Source organism: Oreochromis niloticus, linkage group LG17 (assembly GCF_001858045.2).
Source record: "Oreochromis niloticus isolate F11D_XX linkage group LG17, O_niloticus_UMD_NMBU, whole genome shotgun sequence".
Taxonomy (NCBI): domain Eukaryota; kingdom Metazoa; phylum Chordata; class Actinopteri; order Cichliformes; family Cichlidae; genus Oreochromis; species Oreochromis niloticus.
Genome location: NC_031981.2, coordinates 4,024,737 through 4,036,307, shown reverse-complemented (window position 1 = coordinate 4,036,307; position 11,571 = coordinate 4,024,737). Strand labels below are relative to the sequence as shown.

The 11,571-nt window shown below is 39.7% G+C and overlaps 1 protein-coding gene and 1 long non-coding RNA gene across 2 annotated transcripts; one reads left to right on the top strand and one right to left on the bottom strand.

Annotated features, from left to right (window-relative positions):
* Window positions 1-1,462: 1,462 nt before the first annotated feature.
* LOC102082349 (sodium-coupled monocarboxylate transporter 1) lies at window positions 1,463-10,903 on the bottom strand. Its single transcript, XM_019346794.2, has 17 exons — window positions 10,507-10,903; window positions 8,748-8,867; window positions 8,559-8,624; window positions 8,402-8,453; window positions 8,242-8,309; window positions 5,962-6,000; window positions 5,413-5,528; window positions 5,175-5,315; window positions 4,724-4,853; window positions 4,529-4,617; window positions 4,315-4,424; window positions 4,116-4,183; window positions 3,859-3,945; window positions 2,343-2,557; window positions 2,100-2,197; window positions 1,899-1,987; window positions 1,463-1,817 (listed from the first exon to the last, which is right to left on the bottom strand). The coding sequence occupies exons 1-17, from the start codon at window positions 10,729-10,731 to the stop codon at window positions 1,716-1,718; spliced, it is 1,815 nt and encodes a 604-aa protein (XP_019202339.1). The 5' UTR covers window positions 10,732-10,903; the 3' UTR covers window positions 1,463-1,715.
* Window positions 8,815-10,657, top strand: LOC112842571 (uncharacterized). The gene is made up of 2 exons (XR_003214395.1): window positions 8,815-9,024; window positions 10,472-10,657. It is a non-coding gene; the product is annotated as an uncharacterized LOC112842571 (long non-coding RNA).
* Window positions 10,904-11,571: the final 668 nt, after the last annotated feature.

Below are 11,571 nucleotides of genomic sequence, written 5' to 3'. Positions count from 1 at the left end.
TTTGGCTCCTTCTCTTTTCAGCATTGCTTCAGTTCATTGAGGTTTGCAGTTATTTGTTTATGCAGAGCTCTGCTAAGATCCTGCCGCAGTATTTTAATTGAGCTGATGTCTGGACTTTGGACCACTGCAACACCAGACTCTTCTTTTTCGGCCATTCTGTTATAGATTAGCTGGTGTTATTTCATGAAACAATTTGGTCCAAGCTTTAACTGTTGGCCAGAAAGATGGCTTCATATCTTACTCTTGAATACTTTGGCATACAGAGGAGTTCATGATTGACTCTGACTGCAAGGTGCCCGGGTCCTGTAGCTGGAAAACAAGCCCAAATTGTAACCTCTCCGACACTGGGCTTGACAATTGTCATGAGGTGGTTGTGTTGAAGTGCTATGTTTAACTTTTGCAAAATGTGGCGCTGTTGTCTTTCTGAAGGACAATGGTCAGGTCGTCTTGTGGTTTGTTCAGATTCAACTCTGTGACCCTGAACCATGCTGCCATGTTCTTTTTTAGGAAAAAGAGCACCTGAGGAGTAGCTCTTGGATTTCTTTTCTTCTTTAAGGTCATTGCTGATGTTCTTCCTCCTTAGCATTGTGTAAAACACATACCTCACTGCTCCAGACCTGTAAGCTTCTGCTTTTATAGAGGTGGTCACACTTGCTGATAATCAGTTAATCAAATGCTTTTAATTAGGCGCACACAGTTGCTACACTCCCTGCTAATTCCTATGGATTTAGTATGGGTGTATTTCATTTTTCGCACGCTGCCTCTGCATTGTGGCTTAGTTTTTGTCAGATATATTATGATGCAGTATGTGTCAGATGTCGTTCATCTGATGTTGCATTTTATTAATTTTAAGATATATATAGCACTAGATTTTTTTTTCTGCTCTAATATGTAAAACCTTACCATTAAAGAGGGTGTAATTTCTTTTCACCATGACTGTAGCTTTCAGAGTTTCTTGACATTTGGGTTAATAAACCAAAGCTAAAAAAGCTTTATGACTCAGTAATAAATAGCATCATCATGTATTCATCGCCTAAACTGTTTGTGTGGATTGTGTCCTGTGGACGTTTCAGCATCTGTGTCTGGTACATGAAGTGAGCAAAGTCTGCGTTGTCCTTCTGGTCAGAGAAATTCAAACATTCCAGAAAGAGAGGATCACTTATGTTTGAACTATTTTGACTATTCCTTCCACAGCATGTCTTTATCCCGTCTTCCTTCTTTCACACCAATCGGTCGCAGCAGATGGCCCCGCCCCTCCCTGAGCCTGGTTCTGTCGGAGGTTTCTTCCTGTTAAAAGGGAGTTTTTCCTTCCCACTGTCGCCAAAGTGCTTGCTCAGTGGGTCATTTGATTGTTGGGTTTTTCTCTGTATGTATTATTGTAGGGTCTACCTTACAATATAAAGTGCCTTGAAGCTTTTGTTGTGATTTGGTGCTGTATAAATAAAACTGAATTGAATTGAAATGTTTATCATGTGGCTTTTTATTAATAATGTTTTAATCTAAACAATACAAACATGCAATCATCATTGTGCACAAGTAGCTATTTGAAAGAAGTGCTTTCTACTTTTTACTGAATCACTGGAAAAATAAAAACATTATTGTCTCGCTGACAACTCAGTTCCTTTGGTCTCATTTCTTATGAAGTCAGGTGATTACAATCCTGGATTTGAGCTTTACAGCAGCTTTGTTGTGAAATTCTTCAGCTGTATCGGTCGTTAAAAAGATGAGACACGGGTATTGTCAAATTTCCCTGCTGCAGGTTTATTGATTCCATCCTCCTTGTTTGGCTGACCAACATTGTCTGTTCCTCCCATGACCTAAGGAGGAAAAGTACAAGGCAGAATTGAGCACCTGTCTTCAGTCTGTTGCTTTTGATACCTTTGCCCTTCAGCACGTACCCCGTCTTTGACACGTTTGAACAGGTGATAAGAAAGAGTGTCTTCTTTCATTAGCATAAGCCTCGGGTCCACCGTCTCCCTCAATCCCCCTGAAATGATGAGTGGAAGAACAAAAACAAAATGTTGTTATGAAACAATAAGAAAATGAGATCACAGTTCCAATGGCAAAATCTTTATTTATTTTATTTCATTTTGTTTTACCTGTCAAGAGACTGATGATTATTCCAGCAATAACAGATGTTAAACCTCCAATGACACAGAAATAAAGGTAGGATGGAGAGTGCCACTGAACTGCATGTCTGGTGGTGAGAGAGATTAGTAAATATCTTGTTAACAAATGTCTTGTTAATGTAATTACACCATATTATGAAAGTATTCTGAAGGCTACAAAGGAATTCGTGAAGACAGTTTCCAAATGAAAAATACCGACCCGACCACACTTACATGTCATCAGTATTCTGTCCTGGGGTTGTGGTAAAAAGACTTGGTTCTGTTGGCAGTGGGGTAGTCCAGTTGAGACTGCCATCAGTAGTAAAGTTACAACCCTTAGTGCTCAGTGAGAGAGGTCGGGTCATCTCAGGAGGAGAAGGGGATATTATTTCTATAATGCTCACAGAGACAGCTGCAGCCAGTCCTGTCACTAGGCCGCATAGACCTCCCTGTGGACAAATATCAGAATCAGAATCTTTATTGCCATTGTGCTTTTGAGCAACAAAAATTGTATGTAAACCCATTCAGTACAAGTGGAAGGGGGCACTTTTAAGAGAAAGAAGTATATATGTACAATAAATTTTAAACAAAGAAAAAAAATAGTATGTACAAGTCTGTATACAAGAATGAACATGTGAGAATACGGTTGCCGCACAGTGCTTCAGTCCTCAGAATATTGCACAGTTCCTTTGAAATATTGCACAATTAACAGATGAACAAGAATATTGCACAGTTAAAAAGAAAAAAAATATTGCACAGTTGAAGGCTGTGTTTTTGCAGTGACTTATCCCCTGAGTGTATTTATAAATGCAACAGCCCTGGTGTATGTGCTGTTTCTGTCTGTTTGTTTTGGCCTTAATTGTCCAGTACCGCCTTCCTGAGGGTAACAGCTGGAACAGGTGATGTGCGGGGTGGGATGTGTCCTTCTGGATGATGCAGGCTTTCCTGTGGCAGCAGGACCTGTACAGCTCCTCCAGGGAGAGAAGAGTACAGCTCTTGATCACAGCTGATGATCCTCTGTGCTGTGTTGATGACCCTCTTGAGTGATGCTTACTCCTAAGCAGTACTGCTGGCAAACCGTGCTGGGATGCAGTATGTCAGTGTACTTTCAATGGAGCACCTGTAGAAGGACACTAGCAGCTCCTTGGCTAAGGCGTTGTTCTTCAGGACGCTCAGGAAGTGGAGTCGCTGCTGTGCCTTCTTGATCATAGCCGTGGTGTTTGTTTTCCAGGATAGGTCACCGCCCAGGTGCAGGCCCAGGAGTCAGAGACCCTCTCCAAACAGTCCCCATTAATGTGTAGGTCAGATTTGTTCCTTCTGAAGTCAACTACTATTTCTTTGGGTTTTTTGGTATTGACGAGCAGATTGTTTCAGCTGCACCTTGATGACATATTTTTGACTCCGTCCCTGTATGCAGACTCATCTCCCATCGCGATGAGCCCAATCACAGTTGTGTCATCAGCAAACTTGTTAAAATTAATATTAACAGCATACAAATGTTGGATGGGTTGGTGGGGTGCAGTCGTGAGTGTATAGAGTGTACAGCAGGGGACTCAGCACACATCCCTGAGTTTGGTAATTATTATTTTTATCCTGCTGTTAACATTTTTTTAAAACATTAAGCATTTAATAAAGTGTTTTTTAATACTGTTAATACTGTTAATAAGGAAAATGCTCCCATACTATGTTATACGATGATAAATTGATGTTAGGTTGATTTAGGAAAATACTAAAATGAGAATGGACTTACTTTGGAGTTAACAAATGGACAGAGGACACCCAAACTGAAGAGACCAAGTAAAGGACCTCCAGTGACCCCCCAAATGATGGACACTGCCTGTTTGAAGAGACCTGCAGCTCAAAAAACACTTTAAAAATGGTCGTATTTACTGAGGTGAAAAATGTACTTATTTATATAACTAACATGCTTCCTAATAAACAACAACAACGTTCCTGGATGTGTTTGCCTGAAATCATTGACAGCTCTGCATTAACAGATCCCTCTACCTGCATCATATGTCCCATGAGTGATGCCAGTCCAGCCATGGCAACACATACAATTCCAAAAAATAAACCTGCAAAACCATCACATCACAAAATGACATTTTTATCGACTATCAGTCGCATCCACGTAGCAGTGCTCAGTTAAATCTAATATAACATGCAGTTTATATTATAAACAAAGAACAGGAAACTCATTATTTACTCAGCCCTTTGGAGATTAAGAGAAGCTTTTTCTCAGATAGTTTAATGCGTGGTTTGATCAGGTCCTCCATGGTCACTGCAGCCATTGCGTTGATTGAAGTAGAAACTGTGCTGGAGATGAAGAAATGAACCATGGTTACTTTCTTTATGGTTAAATGTGACATGCATCAGTGGGACCAGATGAATAAAAATATAACAAATTATGCTGTATGAACCTCAGAGAGGCACTATATACTGCAGCAAAAAATAGTCCTGGAAGGCCTTGGTGATCTGCCAAGATATCCATCACCAAATAAGGCAACAGCTGTAAAGGAAAGAAAAGATTTTTATTTTAAGATCATAAAATAACTTGAATAAAAACAGTGGCACTGTTGGTACATCCTGTGGTTTCTTTGTTTATGTGTATGCACCTGATCAGGTGAAGAAACCTGTCCAGCTTTCCATGGGTCACAGTTCTTATAGAACGAATAAAGGCACAGCCCTGAAATCACTGATAATGTCAGGGTGCAAGCTAGGCCTAACACGTTGATGAACAGAGCTCTGAAAACACACAACACGAAAAAGTGAAATATGCATACAAAAATCAGTGTAGCACAGCAAACGAGATTATATTTGGTATCACTGTATGCTGATGATGTCAACATTTATCATAGTTATCTTTTAAGAGTTTATAATAAGAACATGTCATTTGCCAGCAAACCCCACCAATGTTGTTGTTTTGGCTGAATCAGAGTTTACATAGATGTGGAAATAGACGTGTCATATGTCGTTGTTTTTTTTTTTTTTAAATTATTATTATTTTAATTATTAGTTTTGCAAGCTAAACAGGAAGGAAGGAATAAATTCCTTTGAATCACTCACAGTCTGGCATGTTTAATGGTCTTGCAGGAGTTGTATCTCTGAACTTGAGGTTGGTAGGTCCCATAAATTGAGCTCCAACCAAAAGTCCCTCCAATGACTAGTGTCCAAAAAGTGTGTCTTCTCAGAGGGTTTATGTCAAAGCTGGGATTACACAATAAAAGCATGATTTTAGTATAACACACACACACACACACACACACACACACACACACACACACACACACACATATATACTCACTCCACAAAGTTAATTCTTCCTCCTTCTTGGGCATCTGACAAGATAGTGGAGATTCCTCCTTTTAAGATCACACATTTGATTATAACAGACATGTAGCCTGCAAACATTATTCCGATCTAGAAGAAAAATCAGAGATTTGTTTGGTTGGCAGATCTGTATTCTGTAACTATGTTGACAGATTTTGGATCCAGTTATCAAATACTTGCTAATTTAGATGAATACTGCAAAGAATCAAGACATGAGTCAAACCTGGTTGTGGTGTCGATAAGATTAGACTGAAACCTGATTGCAATTTAATTCAGTTTTACTTACATAGCATATGGCATATATTTATATAGTTCCAAATCATAACAAAAGCGCATTATACTGTAAGATAAAGACCGTACAATCCAGAGAAAACGCCAGCAATCAAATGGCAGTGTGAACAAAACAACTCCCTTTTAACAGGAAGAAACCTCAACGTCAGGGAGGGGCAGCCATCTACCACAACTATCTGGGGGGCATGTTGTATTGTGTATTTTTTTCATTTTATTTTATCCAGAACCCTACCTGAACAACATCTGTCCACACCACAGCTTTCAGGCCACCCTGTAACAAACGCCACAAAACAAGAAAAACCTCTGTCAAAAAGGTTAGAAAGCTGTATGCATGAACAGAACGCATAATTTGGAAATATGTGACCGTATTCTGTGGTAGAACATTTTCAGAAAGCACCAGTGATGGGAATAACGGCGTTACAAGTAACGGCGTTACTAACGGCGTTACTTTTTTCAGTAACGAGTAATCTAACTAATTACTATTTCTATCGTTACAATGCCGTTACCATTACTAACAAGAAAATGCGGTGTGGTCGCGTTACTATTTTTCAACAAACAGACAGTTGAAGCTGTCTTCAGCTTACCGCATCTTATATCAGTTGCATGGAAGTAGCTGTAATTTGGCACAACATCTGGAGCTCAGGGGGCAAAACAATCGCATGAGTGCTGCTGTTTGACTGAGGAAGGATAAAGTAGTCGTGGTAAGCCAATCACATGACCACTTTAAGATGCCAAAGCAACAAGGTGATATATACCAGTTTTTAATTGTGTTGATAGGCCACGTAAAACCAGAGTCATGATAAACAATATATACGCGGCGTTTTTTCCTCAATAGCTTCGTCACGTTTACTGTCTAAGGACAGCGCTAGCAAGAACTCTGCACCATGTCGACCAATCAAAAATGATATGGCAACATGACATTTGGTTGTTTAGGAAGAGGGGAAAGGTTTAGGAGTGACTGTGAGAGCGAGAGAGAGAGACAGAGAAAGAAAGCAGAAAAAGAGAGAGAGCGAATTTTGAGATGTGAGAGATTCGTGATGTTTAGCGTGTTTGGAGTGTGTTGTTAGTGTGTAGTGTTGTGGATAGTTTTGTGTTGTGTGTCAGAACAATGAGCTGACTGCTGTCTCCAGACAGAAACCAGGAGTGATACACCTGCTGCTGTCAGACCTGCAGGTATCAGGCTGTGATGTTCTCCTTTATAGTGGACAGAATTGATTGTTATGTAAATAGCTTGAAATGGTTATTTAAAAAAGGGGTAAAAGGTAAATGGCTGCAAATAACACCCACGATAATTATTTTATCTGATTTTAAAATTGACAATTTATATTTGCATTTAAAGTTATGAACTATGATTCATTAAACATGTTTGTGGTTGTTACAGTAAAAAATATAACTTTTTCTACTCGGATTCTATGTTTTTTGTCTGATTTTAGATCAATTGTGTTAATACAGTATATCAAAATGAAAACATGACTGTAAATTCAGACACGTGAGGTTGTGCTGAAAAGAATGATACCAAACAAGGCAAAGTAAATAGTTTTTAAAGGTGAAATGTAGACGGAAAATCAAAAGTAGTTAAAATGGCCAATTATACCCTGGACCCCATGGTTAAACTTTTTTTTTTTAAATTAACGCAATAGATACTTTTCAAGTAATTAATTACTTTTAGAATCTTGTAGCTCAGTTACTAACTCAGTTACTTTTTTGAAGAAGTAACTAGTAACTATAATTAATTACTTTTTTAAAGTAACTTGCCCAACACTGGAAAGCACTGTCAATGAATACAGTTTATTGCGGCGTTCAAATCAATTCATTTTCATCTATATGGGGGCCAAATAACAACAGTCACTTCAAGGCACTTTATATTGTAAGGTTAAAGACACTGCAATGATGAAGACAAAACTCCAACAATCAGTTCTGCAAATCAGTATGAGCAAGCACTTTGGCGACAGTGGGAAGGAAAAACTCCCTTTTAACAGGAAGAAACCTCCAGCAGAACCAGGCTGAGGGAGGGGCGGGGCCATCTGCCATGACCAGTTGGGTGTGAGGTGTGGGAGGGCGGGGATTGTGTGCTCTGTAAACTACAGCCAATTGTTTCTAAGCTTTCAAACGTTTGCAGACTTTTAGAAAAACAACAGGTGACGCAACACATTATGCAATGACGGTTCCAACTTTTGACCCTTAATGATTGCATGTGAAAACATCAAATTTAAAAAAACAAGCACACATTTTTCATAAAACTAAACAAGTGATTTGAATTAAAACATCCAAATGAAAACGTCAAGAAATCAGAGGTGATTTTAACTGAGAGGTATTTTGTTTTAAAGGGTAAATGGGAAGGGGACCTCATGAATTTTAGGAAAATGTAAAAATTCTAATTTTATCTCTGCTGAATGTGAAAGTGGGGGTCTCTTAAGGTTCCTCACATAGTGATGCTCGGTGAGGTCAGATTGACAATGTGATGCACTGCAGTCTGTGTGTTGTGTGTAAGTTTTACTAATGTTTTACTAACCAGTGCACAATACAAAGTACAAACAGTGGCTGTCGAAATAATCCCACCCCACAGGTTCATACCAGTCACTGCAAAGAGAGGGGAAATGCATTAACAGGGAAAACACTCTCATACAAGATCCCTTCACGAACTTGACTGTTGGAAACTCGAGCTGACATACCTTGGTTCAAAGCCAGAGCTGGAGCATAAATTACAAGTCCAGTGTAGAGCAACTGTGGCAAAGAGTTGGACAGTCACAAAAACGTCTCTGCTGATACCAATGTAGTTTTATGTGCAGAAGTCAAAGCACTGCAAGGATTGAACCACTGGCTTCTTACTGCGTTAAAAAAGAAGATCACCATTGCCAGGAGACGGGTGGCTCTGCTGAAACGCAGCTCCAGATACTTGGCAGAGACCAGACAAAAAAGACGCATATTGATACTGATACATCAGACTTCTAGTTCCCCTCATGCCCTCCAATTCAGAGGCAAAGCTAGTAATAATGTTGAAAACAAAACCACAGTTACCTCATATGTGCTGTTGATGGCCAGTCTGTAGAAAACTGGGAGAAAGACCTCAGATGTGTACACCACTGCTAATACATAGGAAATACTTAAATAGCCAAATATGGCTCCATAGCGATACACCTACGGACAGGTTGAAAAAGATTTATGGAAACACAAAATAGCAAAACAGTATCAAATAAAGAACAGCGACGCTTAACACAGGTGGCGGTGTTTCTTCACCGGGTGCTGCTGATACTGAACGCGCTTTGGAGCAAAATATGAACAGTGCTGAACTCCGGTGAGTAACACGAAAACTTTAAATTCGTTATTGATTTGTTTGAAATTGGAAGCAGTGTACTCAAAGTAAAGCTCGGTTAGCGGACTCCAGCGGTCTTTTAATGCAATTCAATTCAATTTTATTCATATAGCACCAAATCACAACAACAGTCACCTCAAGGCACTTTATATTGTATGGTAGACCCTACAATAATACATACAGCGAAATGAAACCAACAATCATATGACCCCCATGAGCAAGCACTTTGGAGACAGTGGGAAGGAAAAACTCCCTTTTAACAGGAAGAAACCTCCAGAGAGAAGGAAGAAAGGATGAAAGATATTCTGTGGACGAGAGCCAGAAATTAATAACAGGTGTGATTCAGCAGAGAGGTCTATTAACACATGTTGAGTGAGAAAGGTGACTGAAAAGGAAATACTCGATGCATCATGGGCATCCCCCAGCAGCCTACACCTATTGCAGCATAACTAAGGGAGGATTCAGGGTCACCTGGTCCAGCCCTAACTATATGCTTTAGCAAAAAGGAAAGTTTGAAGCCTAATCTTAAAAGTAGAGATAGTGTCTGTCTCCCGAATCCAAACTGGAAGCTGGTTCCACAGAAGAGGGGCCTGAAAACTGACAGTGGGTGGATTATATTCTTAAACTTAGTTACAGCACTTTCAGAAAGACATCTACTGTGATAAAGTCTACTCCCCACTGCTGTGTAATCAGTTATTGTAAATGTAAATGTTATCAGGAAATGATCAGACAGCAGAGGGTTTTCAGGAAACACTGTTAAATGTTCAGTTTCTATGCCATATGTTAAAACAAGATCTAGAGTGTGATTAAAGTGGTGGGTGGGTTCTTTTACATTTTGAGAGAAGCCAATTGAGTCTAATAACAGATTAAATGCCATGTTGAGGCTGTCATTTTTAGCATCTACATGAATGTTAAAATCACCCACGATAATTATTTTATCTGAGCTGAGCACTAAATCAGACAAAAAGTCTGAGAAATCAGAGAGAAACTCTGTGTAAGGCCCAGGTGGACGATAGATGATAACAAGTAAGACTGGTTTCTGAGTTTTACAGCTGGGGTGGACGAGGCTAAGCATCAGGCTTTCAAATGAATTAAAAGTCTGTCTTGGTCTTTGGTTGATTAATAGGCTGGTGTGAAAAATTGCTGCCACACCGCCCCCTCGGCCTGTGCTTCGAGGGTCCTGATGATTGGAATAACCTGGGGGTGTTGATTCATTTAATCTAACATAATCATCCTGCTGTAACCAGGTTTCTGTAAGGCAGTTGATTTGTTGATCAATTATTAAGTAATGTACTAACAGAGACTTGAAAGAGAGAGACCTAATGTTTAATAATCCACATTTCAGAACACATTTCACACACAGAAATGACAGTTTTAAACATTTTGTAAAATTCTAAATTCTAATTTAAATGTTTGTGCGCTGAGGAAGCTGAGTGCAGATCCAGGACAGTCCCGACACGTTACCTCGGCTGGGTTGGACAGCACAGTGACGGATGACATGTAGCTGGCAGTGAGGGACATGGAGACAGCCAGGGCATTGAGTTTTCGGCCCCCAGTTAAAAAGTCCCTGGAGGTTCCTTGTTTCCTGCTTCTCCAGGCGTAATAAAAACCAACAGCAGCAGACAGGAGCAGAACAACAGCAAACACCACATAGTCTGCTGCCACGAGCAAGTGAGCATCCCCGAACATTTTATCACAAGCCGGAGCAAAACTGAAATAAAGCTAAAGCGTTTATCGGGCCGTGCTCTGTAGATCACTGGAAAGGCGGTGTCATCACCTCCAGGTACTCTATTGAACTGTAAGATAAATTACTCCAGGCTGTGCGCGCACGCGTCTTTTCAGGTTAAGCTGACACTCCAAGTTAATGAATACAGTTTAGAATTTAGAGTTTGAACCTAAACACATAAAACTTGGGTAATAATAGTGCTTTGTGCCGCCCCCACCAGAAACCTGGATGCATGTTTAACGGACCTCTTTCTTGTGCTGTGGCTGGTGGATGTCAGACAAGGGACGTGCTCTTTGTCCTGGGATTCAGGTCGATCCGCAGATTACACTGTGTTTGCATTTGGAACACCATGTGTATTTGTTCTGGACTCTTAATAATCAGTTATTGCATTTAAGACACACTGTTATGGCCTCCTAAGCACTTGTTCAACCACTGTGCTACTTCAGTAAAAGTAATCCTATAGACTAAAGGTGCCAAACATAGGGCCCGTGGGCCAAAAGACTCTGCCCCACTGAAGATATCTTTAGGACAAGTAAGGAGCATAAACTTTGGACTTTTAACTGTATTTTCATTAGTTTCACAGTTTTTCCTGATAAAGATGTTCACCATGACCATTCATATTATACACCAACGTAAGAGATAAGCAATTAAATGACAGAAACCTTCCTCTTTTTGTTTGTTTCTCATTCTCAATAGAAATTTCAGATTTAGTTTTTGTTTTGTTTTGTTTTGTTTATTTTATAGTGAGTCCACAGTAATAACAATAAATTTTAAGTGGCTGATAAGAGTTTCATAAACTGCCT

Coding starts and splice junctions, on each gene's coding strand:
- LOC102082349 (XM_019346794.2), bottom strand. CDS start 10,731: ATGTTCGGGGATGCTCACTTGCTCGTGGCAGCAGACTATGTGGTGTTT. Junction 6,001..8,241: donor GTACTTTGTATTGTGCACTG/GTTAGTAAAACA, acceptor CGTTTGTTACAG/GGTGGCCTGAAAGCTGTGGT. Junction 5,316..5,412: donor GGAAGAATTAACTTTGTGGA/GTGAGTATATAT, acceptor GTGTAATCCCAG/CTTTGACATAAACCCTCTGA.